This window comes from Nicotiana tabacum, chromosome 13 (assembly GCF_000715075.1).
Source record: "Nicotiana tabacum cultivar K326 chromosome 13, ASM71507v2, whole genome shotgun sequence".
NCBI lineage: Eukaryota > Viridiplantae > Streptophyta > Magnoliopsida > Solanales > Solanaceae > Nicotiana > Nicotiana tabacum.
Genome location: NC_134092.1, coordinates 57,775,511 through 57,800,831, shown reverse-complemented (window position 1 = coordinate 57,800,831; position 25,321 = coordinate 57,775,511). Strand labels below are relative to the sequence as shown.

At 37.8% G+C, this 25,321-nt stretch overlaps 1 protein-coding gene across 1 annotated transcript; it reads left to right on the top strand.

Annotated features, from left to right (window-relative positions):
• Window positions 1–10,472: 10,472 nt before the first annotated feature.
• Window positions 10,473–18,360, top strand: LOC107814432 (phragmoplastin interacting protein 1-like). Its single transcript, XM_016639845.2, has 4 exons — window positions 10,473–11,042; window positions 15,194–15,365; window positions 17,529–17,575; window positions 17,654–18,360. The coding sequence occupies exons 1-4, from the start codon at window positions 10,576–10,578 to the stop codon at window positions 18,162–18,164; spliced, it is 1,197 nt and encodes a 398-aa protein (XP_016495331.2). The 5' UTR covers window positions 10,473–10,575; the 3' UTR covers window positions 18,165–18,360.
• Window positions 18,361–25,321: the final 6,961 nt, after the last annotated feature.

The window sequence follows — 25,321 nt, the reverse complement described above, 5'->3', positions numbered from 1 at the left end:
AAATATCATACCGATGCCGCATTGTGCATGGCATTGTTTACCATACACTCCCCCGAGAGAGAGTGTATTTTCTTCTTATATTTCTCCGAATCCAGAGGCTTCAGATAATTGGAGAGTTCCACCGGCCGGGATAACAGATGGCACTTGGTGGAAACTAAGATGGAGACGCTCATCCTCCTCTAGAGATTTATAGAAGGAGGTGAATAGTTGTGCCCCAAATTCCCATGGTCTGGGGACTAGGGAGGAGGGACATCCTCCTCTCAGGTATATGCGGCCGGTGGGGGTGATGTAGCAGTTGCTGGTGATAAAGGCATTGGCGTGTTGGGTTGAGAAGCAGTTATGGCAAAAGTAGTGCTAGTTATTGGTTCCTCATCAATCAAAGACGGAAGAGGCCTAGTACCCAGCCTCATAGTATTGGGAGTAGTGGCTGGGACTCGGAAGCGAGAATTGATATCTTCCACTATATCGTACTCTCCCTATAGTGCCTAGACATCGTCCTCGGTTAGTGTTATTAGCTCTTCAGATTGAGTATTCTACTGAGATGATGAAGGTCGTCATCTTCTCTGTAGGGAAGCCCCTTTATCACTGGCTTCCCCATCATCATCGATCACCACGGTGGCTGTGGCTAGCTCGGGCGTGGTGTTCTTCACCCTTTTATTTTTACCCGTTGTCGTAGAGGAACGTTGCCTTTTTTGTTGCTTGTTCTCTGGTCGGGGACTCCGAGAGGAAGCACCTGCACCAGAAGTATGTCCGATGGTGCTTGTTCGGGTAAAGGCCTCCTGCAGTAACCTCGCCTCATCTGTGGGATCAACTAAAACGTCCTCCTCGAGGACAGTAACAGAACCCTGCGGAAGACCTGAATTCAACAGAAAGAGAAGTTATCCAATTTTCTTATACGTGAGGTAAAAACAAGATTAGTTCGAGAATCAACTTACCATGATTTTTGGCCTTCCACCCGTATTTAAGGGACAGCTCTTTCCACTAGCAGGTCTTAGGCGTGGTAATATCCAATATCTTTTGGACCCACTAGTCCAAGCCTTCAACCCTTGGTGGTGTCCGAAAAGAGAAAAATTAGTAACAACATGAAACAACCTTTAATCAAGGAAAAGACAGACGTTGAACTTATGTGTAAGAGTCCATGACTCGGGGAAAGATGGAGTTGTGGCCGGGATGATATCCCTAGTGGCAACTACAATGAACCGCTCCATCCATCCACGGTCGTTTTCATCATTCATGCTGGCGAGTAAAGCATGGTGATCACGTTTGCAAAAGTTTATTACTCCCCCACAAAAAATCTTGAGGGAGTAAAGATTCATCATGTGTGCCAAGGAGAGGTCTTCCCCCTCCTCCCGGCATAGTCGCCGTAAACAGTATCGTCCGCCACACATATGGGCTCACCCGTGCCAAGCAAACTTGATACTAGTAGCAAAACTCCAAGATTACGGGGTCAAGTCCCCCGCTGAATTAGAATGGGCCCAAAGTGAAGGGATATATGTAAAAATATGTAAAACCCTTCTTAGGGAAGGTTACTCACTCCGCTAGATCGGGAGCGATGATTTTCAAATCATGGCAACCACAGTCTTACTTCACAGCAGGAATGCCAGGAGGACGGATGGAAGAAAGATACACACCAACAACCCATTACGGGAGTTAGCAGTAGGAAACTTCTCTTCAAAGTCCTTGGATGTACTGAGCTTTCTGGGAATAATGGTGCTCACCGTAGGAGGGGTAGCATCATCGGTGCTTTCTATGTTTTTTCGAAGAGCTTATGTTCTTGGAGGATGAGGCCATGGTTAGCATAAGGAAGTAAGAATTCTTTGAAGAAGAAGGTTAAGGAAGAGTGAAAGCAAGAAAGAGTTAAGTAAGAGAAGTTGAGAGAGTTCAAAAAATTATGAAGTGTAAAAGAAGAAAATGAGGCATATAAGTAAAAGAATAGGCGGCTAAAATCATGGCCATGATTACCTCGAGAATCGACAAAAGTATTGCTAAATCATGGAGTGACACGTGTTCGGGACATTAAATACGGAGAGACGTGCGTCTAATCAAGCGTCTGAAACTTTTCAGAGGAGATCAGAAAATTTTCCGCCAAGAAAGGTATCTTCACCAACTTCCCGATGACACAAAGGTGTGACAATGGAAAGCAAGGGAACTATTTGTATAGGATAAAATTGGTTCATAATAAATACGTATATAATAGAGTGACATGTGAAACTGGAGATAGACAGAAAGCGAGACAGGTGGAAACCAAGACCGGGGGCAGCAGCTTCGGTTGGCACCGGGAAGCCCCCGAAGGGAATATTGATAATAAAAACAAACGAATGCCTGTCACCCAATAGCATTCAATGGAGAATATTCTGAAATATTAAATACACAGTCCGTTATAGAGAATTTTGGTATTCATAGCTTGTTGTTACACATTCTTTAATGGCCCTCATAATTGTCATTTAAGAGGGGCTTGATCCTAGGACCTTGTTCTCTAGGTGCAACTATAAATAGTGACTTTAACAGCCATTGTAAGGGATATGAATTTTCTGATAAATTTATGCTATATACTATTCAAAAGCTCAATAACACTTTATTTCTTATCTATTAATATTTGTATTACTACCTTTAGAAGCTCTGCTCCTGGAACCAAGTTACCTATTATTTTATCTCGATTTCAACGCTAAGTCTTGTATTTTATTTTATTTATTTATCATTTTGGGGTCAAATCGATTTTTACTTGTCTATAAACCACATTATAAATTTAACTGTACTATTTACGGGTAAATAATTAGTTAGCCGGTTGTGTGTTATGGCAAAGACTTCAAGGTAAAGTTGTGATTGCGTTCGCAACCTCAGAGTCACTTTCTAGAGTTTTACATTTATTGTTTACTTCTACCTAAACATTGATGTATCTGATATTCTTAGTTATTCTTTGAAAGGCGTATGACTTGTACTGTCAGTTCTGGGATATTGTACAACTATTGTTGGTTGTTGGCTATGTATAAAAATTATTGGTTCATGCCTAATAATTAATTGGTTTAAATCTATTGTTAACTCAGTATGTTGTAGGCTTACCTAGTCTTGGATACTAGGTGTCATCACGACTTCTAAGGAGGGATTTTGGGTCATGACAAGTTGGCATCAAAGCTCTAGGTTCATAGGTGCAACGAGTCATAAACAAGTTTAGTAGAGTCTTGCAGATCGGTACAGAGACGTCTGTACTTATCTTCGAAAAGCTACGGAACTATTTGGAAACTTCACTGCTTTCATCCCTATCGTGTGAGTTTATTGATTTTGTAGTTTGAGCCTTTGTCATTCTATATAGATGGTGAGGACACGAGCTGTAGTTACTGATGAAGCTGCCCCCAGAGCCGATGTTTCTAAGGGCCAGGGCAAAGGCAGAGGCGGAGGCCGAGGAGGAGCACGTGCTACAGATAGAGCACCTGCCAGAGTAGTAACTGAGGAGCCAACGTAGCTCTGGTTGGGGGGCAGGCACCGGAGGCACCTATTGTTACCCCTAGACTTCAGGAGACGTTAGCCCAGTTCCTGAGAATGTTTGGTACATTGGCTCAGGCGATACTGATTCCAGTTGCACCAACTATTTCATAGTTCGGGGGAGGATTTCAAACTCCTGCGCCCGTACTCTAAAGCAGCGGGTCCACATTGGTAAGGTTCCTGGTGTTATACCAGCACAGCCTGTTATTCTGGTTCAGCCTGAGGAGGAGGAGTAGAAGAGGCTCGAGAGGTTCAAGAAGTATCATCCTCCTACTTACAGTGGACTAGCTACCGAGGATGCGCATGGTTTTCTAGAGTAGTGCCACTGTATTCTTCGCACCATGGGTATTGTAGAGACTAGCGGAGTTGCTTTTACTACATTTCAGTTGTCTGGAGCAGCATATCAGTGGTGGCAAGCTTATGAGGAGGGTAGGCCAGCGGATGCAGCGCCTCTCACTTGGACTCAGTTTTTGGAGATGTTTTTAGGGAGTTTTTTCCCAAACCCTCAGGGATGCATGGCGCACAAAGTTCGAGCAGTTATGTTAGGGCACTATGATAGTATCAGAGTACGCCATCAGATTTAGTGAGTTGTCCCATCACGTACTTGCTTTTGTTTTTACAGTTAGGGAGTGAGTCTGCAGGTTCATTGAGGGGCTCAGTTATAGTATCCGATTCAGCATGGCTCGGGAGTTGGAGAAGAATATTTCATTTCAGCAGGTTGTGGAGATCAGTCGCAGATTAGAGGGTATGCGGGGCCAGGAGAGAGAGGACAGGGAGTCTAATAGGCCTCGTAGACCAAGAGGATCTATCAATCCTTATTTTGGAGGCAGGGTGCATCATGGTAGAGGTTATGTAGGTCAATCAGTTCAGTTTGCACTTCAGGCTTCACGTGGTATCTTAGATATCCATGGGTCCCAGAGTACCCGTACCGGAGAGGTTGCTTTGAGTGTGGGGATACCAGCCATATGGTGAGAGATTATCCCAGACTCTAGACAGATGTGTCACAACGGGGTATTCAGGCTATGAGTTCCTCTCCAGTTACTGCTATACATGCATCGCCAGCGAGGGGTGGAGGTCAGGTGGGTAAAGTTCATCCTAGAGAGGGAGACCGGGCCCATTGTTATGCTTTTTCTGATTGGGCGCTTATGCACCAGATGATATCATTACCGGTATGATTTTGGTTGATTATAGAGATGCATTTATGTTACTTCGATCTGGTCCCATTTATTGGTAAGATTCATCCTACCTTGCTTTGTATGTGGTTATGTTTCGTGAATCTTGTACTTGTTCATGTGTTCGCACCAGTTGGGGGTTTCTATTATGATAGCCCGTGTCTTTCATTCTGGTTTGGTTGCTATCCGGGGTCATGAGTCTTAGGTGGACTTTCTGTTAGTTAAATACGATAGGTTTTGATGTAATTTCTGGATGGTTTGGCCCGACTTGTTATTTGGGTGCTCTACAGGTATGGGAAGTTGTTACAAGTTATGGTTTTGGTTCTACGAGATTAAATTAGTAGAGTGTTTTAGATATTGAGATGTTTATCTTACTTGTGATTCCTTGTGGATTGGATTCGTAGTATGGTGTCGATGAGGAGGTGTACTTTTTGGGTGTGTTTTATAGATCTATCGCATATTTATCTCTTTCCATGTTTAGTCATATTCGGGTTATGCTTATTGGGGATTCGATTGTGATGTATGTGCCCGGGTGGCGTTTATGTGGCTTGTTACTCGGGCGAGTAGTTATGAGTTTCACATGTTTCTTGCATCATTGCCAGTGTTGTGAAGGTCTGGAGCAAGGTTCTAGTCGATATGAGGCTATTTGCCGGTACCGAGCTTGGTAATAGGCAACTATTATGGTCAAAGTTATTTTTATGGGCATATAGGTGATGTGTTATGTCGTGTGGTTATATCTTGTGGATGTATGCATGAGCTGTTATAGCTAGTTGAGGATTTTACAAAGTGGTTGCGTGATAATAGGGCGCTTAGTGGATGTGAAAATTTTATTCTAAGGCTTATCGGCATGAGTAGAAGGAATAATCTTCGGTTGAGATGATGTTTTTGGGCCTATGTTGATTGGGGTGATGTAGGATCACCCGTGGTTACGTGTATCGTGAGTTTATACCGTGATTTGATGGCTTGGGAAAGACTCTTGGCACGTTCGAGGATGAACGTTTGCTTAAGAGGGGCAGAATGTAACGACTTGACCGGTCGTTCTGAGCTTTAAGGTTCTGTTCAGTGGTCCGAGGCCTTGAGTGGTATCATATTGTGTATTTATGAATTGTGTGCATGGTTGGATTTGATTTTCGGATGTTTCGGGATGAATTTGGATGAGTGATTCTCACTTTAGAAGTTTAAGTTGAAAATGTTGACCGAGGTTTGACTTTTATGGAAACGACCCCAGAACGGTGTTTTGGTGGCTCTGATAGGTTCGTATCGTGATCTGGACTTGGGCGTATGCTCGGAATCAAATTTGGAGGTCCGTAGGTTGATTTGTATTGTTTTGCCGAAAATTGGCAACTTGAGGTTTAAAAGTTCGACAGTAGGTTGATTTTATAGCTATCATGTTTGGACTTCTGTTTTGAGACTTGGAATAGGTCCATTTGATATTTGGAACTTGTCTGTAAATTTTGGCGTCATTCCTAGTTGATTTGATAGGAATTGGACGCACGATTGTGTTTTTAGAAGTTCTTGAGTTTCATTGTAGATTTCATGTATTTTGGAGGTTCGATTCATGTTTTTCGATATTATTTTGATGGTTTAATCCTGTGACTGAGTTCATATTATGTTTTTAGACTTGTGATGATGTTTGGTGTGGAGCCTTGAGGGATCGGGTGAGTTTCAGATGCGTTTCAGAGTGTTTGAAGAGTTTTAGTTTTCTCTGTTTTTGATCAGGTGCTGCAGATCTCGCAAATGCGAGATTTCGTTCGCATTTGTGACATTCGTATTTGTGAGGAGGGAGCCGTTTTTTCAAAGGTAGTTGGGAACTATCATGCTCGCATTTGCGAACTTAGGGTTTGCATTTGCGATGGGACCTGGGCTGGAGGAGTTCCACATTTGCGATCGTTGGGTCGCTATTGTGAATGGTCCATTGTTCGCATTTGCGAACTTTATGGTGCAATTGCGACAATAGCAGGGGTGTGATGATTGTCGCATTTGCGGTCTTTTTCGCATTTGCGAACTCCAGGTCGGATTTGTGTCACCTGCGACTAGACATAAAAGCTGAGAGACAGGATTTTAGTCTCATTTTCATTTCTTTGAATCCTAGACTAAGTAGGAGGCGATTTTGAAGGGGGATTTTCATCTACAATCATTGGGTAAGTAATTTTGACCAATTTTCAGCTATTTTACATGATTATCTATGAGATTTAACATCAAAATTATGAGAATCAAAGTGAAATTTTGAGAAATTGTCTACGTTTTGAAAAATGAAAAATTATGATTTGAGAGTCGAATTGGACTCAAATTTTGAAACAAAATACATATATGGACTCGTGGGGTTATGGGTAGTTGGAATCTACCCTTGGACCCGCATTTTAATAGGGCGGGCCCTGGTTTTCTTTTGTTGACTTTTGAGGAATTGTGCAAAGATCATAGGTTTATTTATTGGAATTAATTTCTCTTTCATTAATTGATGTTATTAAGTAAATTTTGGTTAGATTTGAGCCGAGCGGAGGTGAATTGTAAAGGAAAAGCTATTTTTGTGTATTGATTGAGGGCTTTTGAGGTAAGTATCTTGTCTAATTCTGTGTGGGAGAAACTACCGTAGGGATTGGTTTGTTTACACTATTTGAACTACGTGAAAGACGTGTACACGACCTTATATGTGGAAATTTGACCGGTTTGGACTCTTAGGGTTCTTATGCACACTAAATTAAAGTTTCTCTATCATGTTATGTTTTCCATTGTTAAATTCACTCTTATATGCCTTATTTGAAGTTGTTGGTTCATGATCTATCTTTTGTAGCCAAATATACTCATACGTGTTGTAATTGTAATTGTTGCCTCTTTATTATCGAGTTACCTCTTTCGTAGTTGAATTATTCTTAATTGAAGTTATTGTTACATGTTGCTTCTTCCGTAGTTGATTATCCTTATTTGAAGTCGATGTTACATGCTATCTCTTTATTTGTTGAACTACTCTTACTTGAAGTCATTATTACTTGTTATGATTTTCATCTGAGCTTATTCTTCCGTTTCATTGTATTATTGTCATTCTTGTGTTGATTTACTTGTCATACCTCATGTTATTATTGTTCTTGTTGTACTCGGTGTTGTTGAGCCGTGGACTATATGTGGTTGTGGTATTAGAATTATTGTTATGGAAATATTATGATATATGGACACATGTGGTGCAGGTTGTTATATTATGTTATTATGTTTTTGGGCACATGTGGTATTGTTGAGAGGATTGTCGGGGTGTTCGTACGTGAGTTGTTCGTGCTATTGTTATTATTGATATTTGCATATGCGGCATGACAAGACGGGCTATATATATTGGGTTTGCGCATGTGACGAGACAAGGTGGGATAATTATTATGCGCATGTGGACAGACAAGGCGGGAATTTATATTATTATTGCGCACGCGACGAGACAAGAGAGTTATGTTGTGGATGATTTGTGATGGCCTAGGGGCATTGTCATTGAGGATATTTGTGCGGTGGTGAATATCTTGTGTGAGTCATATATATTAAGGGTTTTGTTATGTTGTTTTCCTATGCCATTCAGTGTCTCTGATCTTACTTGTTGACTTGAGGTGTGATAGTACACTTGCACAAGCATACACCGTAATCTGTCACTTATATCAATCCAAGAATATGAACCTTGATGTTTGTTGATCATGTACATGCATTCTTGTATACTTGCCTTCTGTGCGTAAGTTGTACTATCGGCACGTGAATTATTCATGCAGATATGAGATATTATTATTGTTGGCACGTGAGTTATCCGTGCAAATATGAGGTATTAATGGTATTGACACGTGAGTCGTCCGTGTAACACATGAGTCGTTCGTGCAGCACATGAGTCGTCCGTGCAACACGTGAGTTGTCTGTGCGGTTATGATTGGTAATGTGGGCACACGATGCCCAGTGATTTGGGACCCGTGATTTGTGATTATGAGGTGTGGTACCCCGGGAGATTTTTTGTATAAACCTTGTGTGGGAGCGGTTGATTATTGGATTGTTACTTATTTTTACTTACTTGATTTCACAGGACTTAAACTGTATTCTGCTTTCTTTATGGCGTTATTACCTGTTTGCTCCTTGTTGTTAATTGTTGCTTCTAGTTTCCATTTGCAAGTATCGTATTGTTATTCTTACCATGTTTAACCATATATTGATATTGTTCTCTATTAGTTTTATATTCATACTTGCACAGATTATTATATCTAGTAGGTATCTTGACTGTTCCTCGTCATTACTCCACCGAGGTTAGTCTTGATACGTACTGCGTACCGCTGTGGTGTACTCATGCTACGCTTGCTGCACATTTTTGTGCAGATACAGGTACCTCAGAGCGCGCTGGTCACTAGTCAGCTGGTTGTGAGTTGCAGCAGAGACTTCAAGGTATACCTTCCATTGCGTTCGCAGGCCTCGGAGTCACCTTCCGGAGTTTTACATTGTTACTGTTTACTTCAATTCCAAACAGTGATATATTTGATATTCTTAGTTATTCCAAACAGCCTCTCTACCTCCCCCAAGGTAGGGGTAAGGTCTGCGTACACACTACCCCCAGACCTCACTATGTGGGATTATACTGGGTATGTTGTTGTTGTTGTTGTTTAGTTATTCTTAGAAAGGCTTATGACTTGTAGTACCAATTTTGGGATATTATACATCTATTGATGGTTGTTGGCTATGTATAGAAATTATTGGTTCATGCCTAAGAGTTAATTGGTTTAAATCTGTTGTTAACTCAGTATGTGCTAGGCTTACCTAGTCTTGAAGATTAGGTGCCATCACAACTTCTAAGGAGGGATTTTGGTCGCGACATGTTTATGTGTTTTTGAGTATTAGTATGAGTAGCTAAACCTTATTTCTAGTGTTTTAATGGAATCAATTATTGGGTGAATAATTGACCATGCTTATTTATAATTGAGCCGTTTTTATAATTTATTTGCTCAACTACGTTTTGCATGTTGTTAATTGAATGACCATCGATTAACTGTGCCTATTTATCATATGTTGCTTGAAAAAGAATATTTAATTACTTGGATTTAAAGGTGGGATTAGAGATAACGAAACGTCGACGCGATCTTTGTGAGTCGCTTGAATTACTAGTTAGGGTTAGTTCGAGAGAATAATTCTAGAAAATTACTGCTTTTGATCGAGAGATAATTGTGGTAACAAGAGAACTTACGACAAATGGAGAATAACTCGGGGTGATTATAGTGAACACATTAAGCATTCATCCTAATAATTGAGGAAATCATAATCCTAAGCTTTTTTCTCTTCAATTCACATATTTCTCTTTAGTTGATAATTTTATTGCTTTAGTATTTTTTAGTTAAGTAGTTTAAAACAAAAATCTCAATCTTAATAACTCGAAAATTATTTGAACTTATTTTCTTAGTGATATTAAATAGCTATAGCTAAGCCTTAGTTTACTGTAGGATTCGACTTTGGATTATTAGACTGAATTATATTTATAACGACCGCTTAGTGCTTTTTATAAGGCATAGTTGGTGTGATCAATTTTGGAAAGGAAGAAAAGGGAAAGAAAATGGGTAAAATTGTAGTTTAATGTATTATTTTGTATATAAATGGTAGATCATATATCAACTTGTAATTAAGTTAAAACTTTGAGGGTAAATAAGTTTCAAAAGTAATATAGATAAATAAAAATTCCATTTTTTTTAATTATTTTTTGTTAACAGAGAAATACGTTGCCCTTCCGCATAAAAAAGGGGTTTCCTTTCCAAATGGTTTGACCTTTTTCTCCTTTAGGACTTACCTACCCAGACGACGTCGTTTGTGTTAAGAGGCTTCACGCGTCGAGGTTTTAGCAGGGTTTGGTTCCGCCATCGTCATTGGAAACTCAAAGTGCCTGCCGCAGCTTGTTTATGTTCAACTCTACTAACACAGCATTGTCGTTGCCATGGTTCTATCAAACAAGAAGTTGAAACAAAAAGTAAGAGCAGCTAAAGCTGAACTGCTAGCTGCATCGGAGTCGGAGCTTAAAAGAAATTCCACCAACGTGGAAGACCCAAATCCAAAATCCCTCAAATCTCTTCTAGATTCAGTGACTCAGAAGCCCAGATTATCCAAGAGGGATAAACATAGAGAAAAGACACTTTCTTCTCAAGAAGAAGAAGAAGGTGGGCCACCGGAGCAGAAGAAAGGAAAAAATAAGAAGAGGAAGAGACATGAAAGCGAGAAGGAGAATGGGGAGCTGAAGACAGAGAAAAAGCCTATCAAGAAAAAGAAGAAGAAGAAGAATAAAGGGAAGCAGAGGTTAGAAGATAGGGAAGTGAAGGAAGGTGTGACTTTTGGGGATGGAGGAAATGGAGAAGCAGAAGCAGAAGCAGAAGCAGAAGCAGTGGAGCCTAGTAAAAGCGTGGAAAGGTATGAAATACTGAAATTCCTCACTTTGTCATATTGGCCTTGTGTTTTCTCTTCTGGAATGGTGTTACAAAGGAGTAGCAATGTTGCTTTGTGATTTTTTTTTAAAACTTTTTCTGCTTTAGTAAGTTAAATAGTAAAATTGTTGGTCTATGTGTGGTCCGTGGTTTTGCGCATGACAATCAAAATAACCATTCCTATCATAAAAGGAGAATTTCCTTTTGTGAAGATGCTGAACCTATGTAGTAATTCGGAGTATTGGAGACTTAAGGATTTCCGCTCCAAAACGGAATCGGATCGAGTGCAACAGCCTGGCTCGAATCGCCGATCGTCGTGAATCCTCGTGTGGCAGATGAGCTACTTCTTTCCACAACCTAATTAAGATGCAGATAGTAAACCCTAGCTGTTCTCTCTGTGAACAAAAAGTGAGTTTCCTAACACCCATAGTGGTGTTTATACACACTACACTATAGGAGCTAGGGTTAGACCTAATGGGTCGGCTACTTATTCATTAGGCAACACCCTGATACGTAATTGGATCGAAAATAAGGTTATAACAAAAATACACGGAATCAAAAAAGAAAGAAGATTAGGGTTTAAAATGGTGAAAGACAAGAATTTAACTATACGGAATTAAGGATGTGACATCTCTAGATTCAAATTCGGTTACACTCCCACTGTCTTGCAGCCCTATGAACACACAACTTTTTGAGGTCTCAAAATATCTAATAAAATACTCTTTCTTCCCCTTGGGCCAATTTGCCATATTTATGAGAGGAATCGTGAACATAAGCTGCACATCCCCAAGGTCTCAAGACACTTAGGTCGGGTTTTCTACCAGTCCATAACTCATATGTCGCTAGTATAAGATACACGAATTACCTTCTGGGAGCCACTCTTAGGTGCCCTCCTTGGTTGAGTGCATTTACTAGAGTATGACCCATTTGGTCACAATTGTAGCACTTCATTTTTGTCATATTTTTCTTTTTTTCACGTTTCTTCTCGCCTTGTTGGTCATTTTGAGGCTTCTTGTTTGGTTGACCCTTGCCTTTCCAGTTCCCGTTGGCTTTACGTTTAAAATCACCCCTCGAGCTAGAAGCTGCAGACATATGCACCTCTGCACTATGTTTGCCAGCCTCAAGCCGTTCTTCTTCCGGTTCATGATGTCGTCTCACATCCTCGAACGTCACAATACTCTCGTCATGAGTTAGGTGCATCTTCAAATGCTCCCAACTCTGAGGCAGGGAACGAGTGACTGCTTGGACTCGTTGCTCATCAGTCAACTTATGACCCGCATCTGCCAACTCATTTATCATATTTGACATTATCCTTTAGTGCTTCCTCATGTTGTGCTCTGGGCACTTCTTATAGGTGTCAAATTTGATAGTGAACGACCTAAGTCTAGCAACCGTAGTGCTACCTAACTTAGTTTTCAGAGCATCCCACAGATTCTTAGCAATTATGTGGGTCTTGAATTCCCTCCTGATATCATCATCCATGCTGCTCAGCAACGTAATGCGAGCTAGATTCTTTTTCTTCCAAGCAGTATAAGCCTCAGGATCACGCGTATGCTGGGCCATAATGCCCTGCTCAGGCTCATCCATGACAGTGTTTAGAGTCTCAAGAACCTCTTGTTCTTCCGGCACGTATTGCAGTTTCATGCTCCAAATCTCATAATTGTTGCCGTTGAGCTTTTCGCCTTTGTTAAGCTCTGCAACAATGTTCTTCGAAGCAGTAGACATGGTTTCTTGTGGAACAGAAAAGTTCTACACATTTCAAAAACATAGAGTTTTAACAATTAGCATAAAACACACATGTTTATTGTTTTGCATACACTTAAATGTGTCTAGCAAATTGAAAAAAATAATACACAAACATAAATCTTCGAGCCAAAAGTTCACCATGTTCCCAATTATTGTCTATGGATTGATGTTTAAATGCAAATTAGCGAAATCAATTCAAGCCAAGTCACGAAATAAAAATATTCCAACAAATATTATTATTTCTAAACTAAGCAAGCAGTATATATAAAAAAAAATATACATGTCCCTTATAAATAAGATATTATTCTAGGTTTACATTTAAATCAACAGAATAACTCATTAGATCTGGAATATTTACATATTTCCAAGAACAAATCAAGTAAAAATTCAATATTTATGCCTAATTTCACTTAGAAAATAGGATATTTATTTTACATGGCATATAGGGAGAGTGAGTCACATAGACATATTCTCTAGATCATATAATAATTTTTCATATTTTTTATTTTTCAAAAATACTGCAAAAAATAATTATTGGGGAATTAGCAATTTCACAGTGGTATTATTACAGAAAGAATACTTTCCAGATTCAAAAAATTACACAAAATATGGAAAAATCAAAAATTAAATTACGAGCAAAATAGGAAAAATTCATAGAAAACGGAGCCCTGGGGACGCTGCATGCACCCCATGCGTCGCTACCACGACTGGGCTTCGCCAGGCCATGTGCATGGTCGTCTCTCCAGCCAGACGAGTTTGACCCGACCCAGAACCAGAAAATCGGGTTTTGATAATTCCGCAAAACAGTGAGGGATTTTTTCCGGCATGTCGATTCATAATTCTGGCCAAGAAACACATTTTCTGGCCAAATTAGTTTGATTGAAATATTGACTAAAATCCTAAACGTGTTTTAGGACCAGTTAGGACAACTTATTCCCCGAAAAACAAACTAAATTTGATCCCTACGATCAAAATTAATTGTTTTTCATTCAAACAAACCCTAATCAAATTTTCGTTATAATCAGATCATTTTTCCGAATGAAAAACACAATTGATGAATTATTTTTTCTCAAGTTACTTATTACAACAGTTTTCATAACAGATTTTGCATATAAATTATATGAAACATGAATAGTTGAATTTTAGGGTTAAACTAGTTTTTTATGAAACCCTAAAATTTAAACTTACATTACTCACAAACTGTAAGGCCAAATTTTATGTTCTATATATCGTCGAAAAGCTCTGGACGAGATATTTAAAAGTCCTAAGGTTTCACACACAAAACAAGTAGTTTTGAAGTTAAAATAATGCAAGAATTCTCGGGTTTAACATGAAAAAACCTTAGAATTAATATACTGTGCAATAAAATGAATTACACGACCAGAAAACGGGCACAAATGGAATGAAAAGTGGGTCCGTGTAAATGATCAAGACCTCGCAAACAACCAGTGTAGTTATTCAGGGTATTGGAGACTTGCAGATTTTCGCCCCAAAACGGACGTGATTGAGTGCAACAGCCTGGCTTGAATCACCGATCATCGAGAATCCTCACGTGGCAAATGGACTCCCTATTTCCAGTCTAATTAGCCGTTGATTGGAGATGCAGATAGTCAACCCTAGTCGTTCTCTCTATGAACAAAAAGTGAGTCTCCTAACACCCATAGTGGTGTTTATATAGACTACACTATAGGGGCTAGGGTTAGACCTAATGGGCCAGCTTGTTATTAATTAGCCAGCACCCTTTATGGGTGTACTGGCCCAAAAGGCTAATTTTTACTAACAACTTATGTAGCACAAAATGGCTAATGTTTATTTGATTTAAATATTACCGTTATTTCTTATCAACCTGACGTAACTTCGGGTTTGCTAGAGTGCCAATTCAAAGGCCTAGCTAGGTCTTATTTTGAACGCGATCGATTGTTCGAATCTGCTACAGACAGTGCAAAACTATGTGCGCACACAACTGGAAAAGGATAAAAAAGAACTAAAGGAGCTTGAAATTGATGGTCTATGGTAGATGAGTACTCCTCAATTGCATCAAACTCTTGTTTTTGGCTGTGGGCACGGACTTTTTTATGACTTTTTGTTTGAACTATGTTTTTGCAGTCATGTGTACAACTCTTATCCGAGTTACCCCAAGAGCAAGGTGGGGAGTTCTTGGAGGGAGGGAGCCGAGGGTCTATCGGAAACAGCCTCTCTACCCCAGGGTAGGGGTAAGGTCTGCGTACACACTACCCTCCCCAGACCCCACTAGTGGGATTATACTGGGTTGTTGTTGTTGTTGTTGTTGTGTACAACTCTTATCCATTGCATGATTTCAGATGTACTCTTTCATATTCTTCCTCATTTTTGACAACAATGTTGCTCTGGCAATGTGCCTGTTTATTCCAGGGAAGAAAGAGGCGATATTTCTAGAAAAGTTTATGTTGGAGGAATTCCTTATTATTCCACTGAGGACGATATTAGGAGTTACTTTGAAGGTTGTGGCACCATTACAGAAGTTGATTGTATGAATTTCCCTGACAGCGGAAAGTTCAGAGGAATTGTCATTATCACTTTTAAGGTAGATTCTTTAGGTGAACTGTGTATTCAAATAGTGTTTAATGGTGTCCTTTGCACTATCTTTGGAGATTGTTGCTTAAAGGTTTTGGATGTGTTTGTTACCATGCAATTGTGTGACAAAGTTTTGAAGTATGTGACGATGCACACTTTTCAGGCCGAAGAACTAATTTTTGTTTGACAGTCCATTTGATAACTAATTTTTGTTTGACAGTCACTGTTCCTTGCATTGGTTTCTCATTTATGAAGGCATACATGAATTGTTGTAATATGTTCCACTGATTTTATGTTTTTATAGCTTCCATAAGCTGGTTTAAGAAATCCCATTTCTTGAAACTTGCTAAATATCAAGCATGTTCAGGTGTGGCAGAGATGGATAGAAATCCTATGAGCCAAAATTTAGTATAAGTTGAGGCAAACTGCATGATGACTGTTCTCGTTATTGGCATTGACTACCCTATAACATTTTTCTTATGGAGAAATATTTGAATGCATTTATCACGGAATTGTCTTGTTTTTTTTACTGCTTGCTAATTGTCAAGTAAATTACAAGGTCCCTCTTACCTTGTCTTGCACTACCTGCTTCCTACTCCTGAAATCTCACATGCATCCTGCACTCTCTAGCTGATAAGTATATGCAGTTATCAAGCCTATAGCCAGGTCAACTGACTTCATTTGCTGTTTTTACATGAGGCTTTACAAGCACACATTTTTTAGGAAACATACTATTCTTAAAAAATAATGCGTATAATTGGGAAAGAGGAAATGACAAATTAAAGGAAAAAGGAAAATTTGTCCAAAACAAAAAATAACAGCTTATCCCAGATGTTCTCTCTCCTGTACCAATAAAAACCGATTGATGCTACTCAGGCGCTCTTGCCATCTGACAATCTCTCTTACCCTTTCTCTTTCATCCGCTCACCAGTGACTGCCTCTTCTCCTCTTGGTATATGTACTGCTGTTTATAATTTCTCATTTCATCCGCTTCCAAAAATATGACTCAAGGAAAAGCAAGCAATATTCTCAGTGATTGTTTTGTCTTTATTTATAGGTCATAGCAAAATAAGAAGCAAGAAAGGGATATTATTATTTATGTAGAATCTTCATCTGTTCTTCTTTCGAAACCAATCTGTAAACTGTCTATTTGCATGTGTCTTCTTTGTCTGTTTTAGTCAAATCAAGATTATATTTTTCTCTTATCTAGTTTGTTTGAATGTAACAAATTTTACTTTATCTTTTGATTCATTCTACTAAATTGACTCGCGTTGCATGTGGCAGATTCAAATGGTAGCTTTCAATCTCATTCCTTTTCTTCCATTGCGCTATTCCCTGAAAGATTTTGGATAATGATGCTTTGTGTGGGTCTCACATTTGTAGCTCCCTTTTTCTTTTCTGGAATTTGTTTTGAAGCTTATTTTCTGATTCTGTTCCACGTGCCACTTCTGTTAATCACTTTTTTACTGCTTGAATTTCATGTGTTTCTTCTGATTCTTAATCTTGAAAAGGTTGGACGGCTTAGTAGTTTTATGTACTCTTCCTTTTCTTTTCTGTGCTTTGTCTCTTAGAATGTTCTGTCAGTCATTACAGTATTTTGAGAATAATTTCACTGAGTGAAAACTGGAGAAATAGAGGGTGTTGGAGTTCCATCTAGAAACCTCCCAACCTTCAATAGGGTGGCTGGCTGAACCTAATTCAGAGTTCTGCATATTACTCATTAATTAATCTAAAAAAATGCTACTTTGGAATGTATTTTCTCCAAACTGTGTAGAAATTCTGCAAAATCAATCTCATTTGTGTTTGAAATTGTTTCTTCTTCTTATACGACAACTAGTCTTAAAGTCCAACTATTAGCAGCTGTCTTTCATGTAGCTTTCTGCAAAGTTTTGATCTTGATATGTCAAGCATCTTGAATTGGTTATTCTTGTTTGCCCCTTTTTTATTAATCATTTATTTTATTTATTTATTTGAGAGGAGCGGCAAGAGTTCAAGTTACCCACTTTCACACGGTTACAAAGTGCAATGCTTGTCTGAACAATTACCTAGCTTTGCATTTGATAGATGTCTTATCACCTAAGCCAACTCATATAATTTCTCCTTCAGACCCTTTGTTGGTTTTCCTTAGAAATTTGTTAGTGGTAGTGGGTTTCTCACTAAATTCATTTTCCAGACTGAAGCAGCTGCTAAGAGAGCCATGGAACTGGATGGTTCTGATATGTAAGTGCAATCATGTATTTATTCATTGAGAAAGTTAATTTTGTGTGGCTTCTCATTAACACTTATATCTTCTTCCAGGGGTGGACTATTTCTGAAAATCCAGTCATACAAGTCAGCTAGAGCAAACAAAGCATCCAACTTCTCGCCAAACATGGTGGAGGGGTATAATAGGGTATATGTGGGTAACTTATCATGGGATGTAACAGAGGATGACTTGAAGAAACTTTTTTCAGATTGCAGCATAAGTTCTATCCGATTTGGTGAAGATAAAGAAACAGGAGAATTTCAGGGCTACGCACATGTGGATTTTGCTGATAGTGTCTCTGTAAACATGGCGTTAAAGTTGGATCAAAAAAATGTATGTGGTAGACCTGTTAGAATAAGTTGTGCTGTTGCAAAGACAGGAGCTGTAAAGAAAGGCGGAGCGACCAATTCAAGACCTATGCCCAAAAACGAAAATGCGGATAGTGCTACAACAAGCACTGTCAGCGCAAAGATTAGGAGGCGGACATGCTACGAATGTGGAGAGCGTGGCCACCTTTCATCTTCTTGTCCAAAGAAACAAGAAATTGATCAAGTTGCTAATTGATTTTATTGGAGACCTAATTATTCACAATTTTTTACTTGACCTGTGCTCACACAAGTTTTGGTGTTCATTTTTTATCCTCTTAGACGACATTTTTAGAAGTCCATTGGTTTCTAATTGTGTTCGTTTTCTAGAAAACTTCAGCTGATGTGGTGTAGTTAGCTTATCAAGTAATCCCAATATAAACTTTCAGTTTTCACTGCCGCAAAGCAGAAAATAGAAACATGTGATAGACTTGTTGGAGAAGTAGGACTGGGCCACGAGATGAGCCGGCTTAAGCTTCGGCTCTCCTCGCCTATATTTTAGTTCGACATAACTGGGCTCGGTTTTAGTGTGACTAACATTTTAATTATACTTTAATTATTTTGATTTAATTAAATTCTTTATGCACATCGTTACTTAACTACTTTCTGGGTGGTAGATGTAATTAACATTTTAAATTTAAGAATTCAAAAATTTAAAAATATTATTCCTTCTGTTTCAAAAAGATTGCACTATTTTCTTATTTGTCCGTTATAAAAAGATTGACATCTGTCAATATTTCCTTAATAGGAAGTATTTATAGCCACACAAATGTTATGACAGTTTTCAGATCACAAGTTTTAAAAGTTTTACAATCACACAAATGCTATGACTTATTTAACACCACATATCTCAAAAGTCTTCCCTTTTTTATTAAAGTTGTGCCAAATTAAACTAAGACAATCTTTTTTAAACGAAGGGGGTAATATTGTTTTGAATTTAATGGTGCTTTATTTTTGTTTTTGCAAGTTCTATTCTATGTTCAATATTAAGTTAACGTCATTTAAATTTGAGTTCTAATTTAAACTGATAATGTATATAATTTAGTCACACTTGAATGGAATTAATCAACAAAATTAATTATGAATTTAATTTTTCTTATGGGGTAGCACTATGCGTAACTAAACACTAAAGAGTTGATTAGGGCTCGGTTTGACTAGGCTAGAGATTGGTTATATTTAGACAAAGCTCAGTTGAGCTCGACTCGAGCTTGATGTTGTTAAAAGCTCGGTGAAGTTTGGTTCGGTTGGGCTCGGGTTCTGCTCCGGCTCGCTTCCTCAGCATGACGCCCAGGCCTAACAAGAAGCATGCGAATTCCGATTAAACTCACTCAGTGACGTGCTCAATGTCACTCACATCTCCAATGTATTTATGCAAAATAGTTGGTATTTGGCCAATACATTAATCGAAGTACAAGAAGACCTTTTGAATCATTTGCTTATTCATCAAATGCTTACATTACAATAGTCTTCTTTTTTAAAGCTCTTTTAGGTCTCCCCTGAACTTGGATTACTGAGTTAATAGCAAAATGACAATGTATTCGTGCTAGGTGTGAATTTAGGACTAAATTTATCTCTTGCCCTTTTGATGAATCAACTCTTTTTCAATATTAAGGGGGAGAGCATAAGCAATTGAAAAAGAAGTTGCATAAAATTAATTTTCATTGCAACGTCTAGATTCTCTTATCAGGCAATATGAACCTAAAGTTCAAAAGATAATTAATTTACAAACGTTGTAAATCAGCTGCGATACATATTTACTGACCCAATTAGGATAATTAAATCTCATACACTACCTACAATACTATAATTAAAATAGTACGTCTAACAAACTGCTAGTACTAATGAGTCGATAACATACCTGAAGCATACTAGACCGAACGTCTCTAAAGATAACAATTCTAGACATGCAAGGAGTGTGAACTTCATTTGGGATCCTACAAGTAAGGTGATTTTTTAAGACAGTCAAACACCAAAAGAGATGACTCCAAAAGAGAACTCCAGAAAAGAGACTTGCCACAGTTTCAAAGGAAAGATACATGAAATCATTAAAATGAACAGATGACGATTAAATGTTATGTTGGGACATAGATACAACCGCAATTATGCTTCAATTCATAATAAGTTATGTCGACTATATGAATCCTCCTTATCTATGTTACTCTTTTAAGCCTGTCTTAAACTAATATTATAAAAAAAATTATTTCTCTAAGGCCATCTCCAACCCACCTCCATTTTTACCTCAAACTCCATTTTGGAGTCAAAAATGGAGGAATTTTGCTCCAACCCAGCTGTAAATTTACCTCCATTTTCGAGGCTGAACAATGTCACTCCAAATTCCATCACTATTCCCTATTATTTTATTATTATTTTTTATTATACCCTTTTAATTTATCATATTATATATACCTAATTATATTTATGTAATATTTTTATAATATTAATTTTACATCTTAATTTTGACGTATAATTTTGCTAAATTAATTTTCGTGCATATATTATTGTTATGTAAAATTGTAAGTTAATTTTATTATAAGTTATAATTGTATACAAAAATATATAACCATCACAAAAATGAAAGGTGAAAATATAAAATACAAGATGTTGCTAAAATAGAAAATTGAAAATTAAAAATTGAAAATATATTAAATAAAAATACATTAAAATTGGAAATACATTAAATTGAAAATACATGAAAATTGAAATTACATTAAATAACATAATAATTTTGTAGGGAGGTAAGTCATTTCCGGATACATCAAAATCATTAAAGAATTGAGTGAATGGGGCAGAGGATTAGTGTGGTTGTGGCAGTAAAAATTGTTGGCTGGCTTCTTTTATCTATTATTCATTTTTGTTCTTGTCGCAAAAATTCACGACGATTCGGATCGACAATAGAATCCACATCGATGAGTAAAATTTTATTTTCTTCTTTGACTTCTTTTAGTCTCAAAGCTTCTTTTTTTGCCTTCAAAACTTCTTTTTCTTTTTGTCTCATTTGAATCTTTCATTACCTCAATAATTCGACTATTTTCTGATTGGACCATTTTCATATAATCTTCATCTATTTTTCTCTTCATTTTTTCTTTCTTCACCCCACTCCATTTTCATGTAAACTACATTTTTTGCTTTCTTCACCCCAACAATCCGAGGATGAGCGTGATCTTAATACACCAATTCAAGATGCTTGGGAAGGTCCAACTCCAACAATAGAAATGGTAGTAGATGAAAATCATCGATTTGAATAATTTTTAGGTCGATACAAAAAAATTAAGGAAAGATGCTCATTTTGCACTTTGTAATGCATTAATAGATCATTTATGTGAGCATACTAGAGGTATAAGTTGAATATTTAAGTAGTATCTAAACTAAATTTTAAACTACATGTAATATGTATTGAATTGTCTTGTATCTCAATGATTTTACTTTTATTTGAATTATCCATTAATATGTATAATCTATAATATTTTCTTAAAAATTATATTATTTAAAAATTTATGGTATAAAATAAATTTTAAATGGTTATTTAAGAAAGAAATATAAATTATATGGGATGAATATGTAAAAAAAGAAAGAAAGATAGGATTTGTTTAACTGAATAAGAAAATAAAATTTAAATAAATAATAATAATATAATATAGAAGAGAGAAGAATATAAACAGAAATATTCTTTTTTGGAGTAAAAAAATAGAGTAATGGTTGGAGTTAGTTTACTCCATTTTGGAGTTACTCCATTTTAGAGTAAAGATTTGGAGATGGCCTAACAGTAATAATTCTCTAGATTTTCTACTGAAATATAAGTCTCTAACAGTTAAATTAAGATTCCTAACATATATTGGACCTAAAGTAAATTTTCTTGCACGACTAAAAACTTAATTCCTACTAATTGTTGTTGCCTATATAGATTTTGTTCTTTTATTTTGTCCTATTTTTGCTAGGTTTGCATGTACTCTAAGAGATTTTAGATCTTTAAAAGATAATTATTTTTCATGTAATTTTAGGTCTATCTTATCATCTTTTAACGCCAACACTCAATATGGCAGTAACTTTCTTGCACCCGGTATTTATACCAAACCAATAAATGCGTGATATTTGTCTTTCAAACAACATTTATTATTAACGAGGGTGAAGTGACTAGTAGGTATCAAAATTTTACTGGATCAAGATTCTGTAACGATTTGGCCGGTCGATTTGAGTATTTTACCCATGTTCCCCTATTTATTGCCTCATCTATGTTATATCATGGTTATGTGACTTACCAGAGTATTTGGTTTTGGGTTCGGGGTGTGTTCGGAGTGAAATGGGATACATAGTCCCTAAGTTGGAGGCTTAAGTTGAAAGAGTTGACCGTCGTTTGACTTTTGTGTAGACGACTCCGAAATAGAGTTTTGACGGTTTCAATAGACCCGTATTGGTAATTTTGGACTTAGGAGCGTTTCCAGATATTTATTTAGAGGTCCGTAGGTCATTTCGGATTGAATTGGTAAAAGTTAAAAAGTTGAAGGTTAGGAAGGTTGAGAAGTTTGACCGAGAGTTTGACTTTATTGATATCAGGGTCGGATTTTGATTTCGGAAGTTGGAATAGGTCCGTCATGTTATTTATGACTTGTGTGCAAAATTTGAGGTCAATTAGAGTTATTTTGGTATGAATCGACGTTAGTTTTTGAAGTCGGATGTTCATAGTTTTAATAGGCTTGAATTGGGTTACGATTCGTAGAATCGATATTGTTTGATGTTATTTTTGGCCTCGAGTAGGTCCATTATGTATTTTGGAACTTGTTGGTATATTCGGACGGGGTCCCGAGGGCCTCATGTAATGACCCGGCTGGTTATTTTGAGTATTTTAGCCCCGATCCCCTATTTATTGCCTCCTCTATATTGTATTATGGTTATGTGACATGCCGGGGGTGTTTGGTTTTGGTTTTGGGGGAGTTTCGGAGTGGATTGGGACACATAGTCCCTAAGTTGGAGGTTTAAGTTGAAAGAGTTGACCATAGTTTGACTTTTATATAGATGACTCCGGAATGGAGTTTTGATGGTTCCAATAGCTTCATATGGTATTTTGGACTTATGAGCGTGTCCAGATATTGATTTGGAGGTGCGTAGGTCATTTCGGCTTGAATTGGCGAAAGTTAGAAAAATTAAGGTTTGGAAGATTTGGAAAGTTTGACAAGGAGTTGACTTTATTGATATCGTGGTCGGATCCCGATTTCGGAATTTGAAATAAGTCCGTAATGCCATTTATGACTTGTGAGCAAAATTTGAAGTCAATCGGAGTTGTTTTGGTATGAATCGACATTGGTTTCGCAATTCGGAAGTTCATAGTTCAAAGGCTTGAATTTGGGTTGCGATTCATAGAATCGATGTTGTTTGATGTGATTTTTAGCATCGAGTAAGTTTGTTAGGTGTTTTGGGACTTGTTTGTATATTCGGTCGGGGTTCCATGGGCTCCGGGTGTGATTCAGATTGGAACCAAATAAAAATTGGACTTGTTGGATTGCTGAAGTTTCCAGCTTGTGGTGTCATCACACCTGCGGAGGGACTGGCCGCAGGTGCGGACTCGTAAAAGCGAGTTGTGGATCGCAGAAGCGAAGCTGGCCTTGCCAGCTGGGGTCACAGAAGCGGGATGGTCTCCGTAGAAGAGAAGTCGCTTCTGCGATGGAAGAAAGCGCATGTGCGGGCTGGATCGCAGATGCGACTTATTTGCCGCAGGTGCGCATGCGCAGATGAGGCCTAGTTCTCGCAGAAGCGGAGAGTGATGGTCTAATTCATGACCGCACCTGCGATGGAAATTCCGCAGGTGCAGAGCCGTAGATGCGGTAGTTGGTTCGCAAGTGCGAGTTCCCTGGGCAGAAAATGGGAAATTTCGAGGGTTTGTTTCATAATCCACTTTTGAACTTAGAGAGCTCGGTGTGAGGCGATGTTTTGCGAGATTTTCAGGAAAAACATTGGGGTAAAAATTCCTAACTCGGTTTTGGTTAAATTACACGAATCTATTATTATTTTCATCATTTAATTAGTGGTTTGAGTTGGAAAATTGGGGGGAAATGGTTAAAACTTCCTAGACTAAAATTTTGAGTTTTGAAAGGCGATTTGAGGTCGAATTTGAGTAATTCTTATATGGTTGGATTCTTTATCGAATGGGTTTTCAGATTTTGTAATTTTGGTCGGTTTTCGAGACGCGGGCCCGGGTTGACTTTTTGAGTTAACCTTTTAATTCTTCGTAAAGATCATAATTTTATTGTTCGAATTAGTTTCTTATAGTTTATATTTATAGTATGAAATTATTTTAGCTATATTCGAGCTGTTTGGAGTTGGATAATCGAGGGATAGGCCTATTAGTAGATTGAGTTAGCGTGATTTGAGGTAAGTGTCTTGCCTAACTTTGTATGGGGGAATTACCCCTTAGGATCGGTGTTGTTTGTGATAATTGCGATATGTGAAAGTCGTGTACAAGGTGACGAGTGTGTACATGGACTAAATGTGAAAATTTCCGGTTTTAACTACGTAGATTCTTTTCATGCCTTAATTGAGTTATCTTAACATGTCATGTTCATCATCACAAGTATAATTTCACATGCTATACTTGTCTTATCTCTTACTTGCTAATTGCTCTACATGTTTAGTTGAAGTTCTTGTTTCCTTTATTCCGTATTCATTATTTAACTGTCGAACTCTTTACTTGAAATCGATATTATGGAATAACTTATTGTTGAAATTGATATTGAGTTACAAGGGTCGTGATTCCTATTAAGGCAAAGTATTAAGTTGTGCAATATCATTCTGTTGAGTTATTCACTTCCGGTTGTAATTGTTGAGACTTTGTGTACATTATGGTTGAGCCGTGGGCTCCTTAATGTGAAAATACTGTTATTGTTGATTTCTTTTTGCAAGTTGTGCTATTGGGCACTTGAGGTGCAACCTGTGATACGTTGTGATATTGATACGCATGCGGTGGTATAAGGTTTTTGGGATTGAAACACATGCGGTGAGATAAGATGGGGGCTTGATACGCATGGCTAGTAGGGGAAACTACTAGAAGTCATGCGGTGTGATAAGGTGGGCTAAAACGCGGGGTGCTATTTCCGAAAATAATTTTCAAAACTAAATGTAAAGGCTCCCGCGGTGATATAAGGAAAGATTGTGACTTATTTCTTGTGATTTGAGACTACGAGGCGGTACCTCGGTAGTGACTCTTGTTGGTATTTATTCATTGTTGCATTTGTCTTTGGTTGTTGTTTCCTTAGCATATTATTATTTGTTTTCTCCGTGTTGCTCTAATTGCTTTAGTTCCGTGTAGCTAACTTTGACATGCTATTTGTTGTTTCAATGTCATTACTAGCATTATTACACTACCTT

Excerpts from the sequence above, each read along its gene's own strand:
- LOC107814432 (XM_016639845.2), top strand. The coding sequence starts at position 10,576 with ATGGTTCTATCAAACAAGAAGTTGAAACAAAAAGTAAGAGCAGCTAAA. Across the intron at positions 11,043-15,193 it reads CCTAGTAAAAGCGTGGAAAG|GGAAGAAAGAGGCGATATTT; the intron begins GTATGAAATACT and ends TGTTTATTCCAG. Across the intron at positions 17,576-17,653 it reads GAACTGGATGGTTCTGATAT|GGGTGGACTATTTCTGAAAA; the intron begins GTAAGTGCAATC and ends ATCTTCTTCCAG.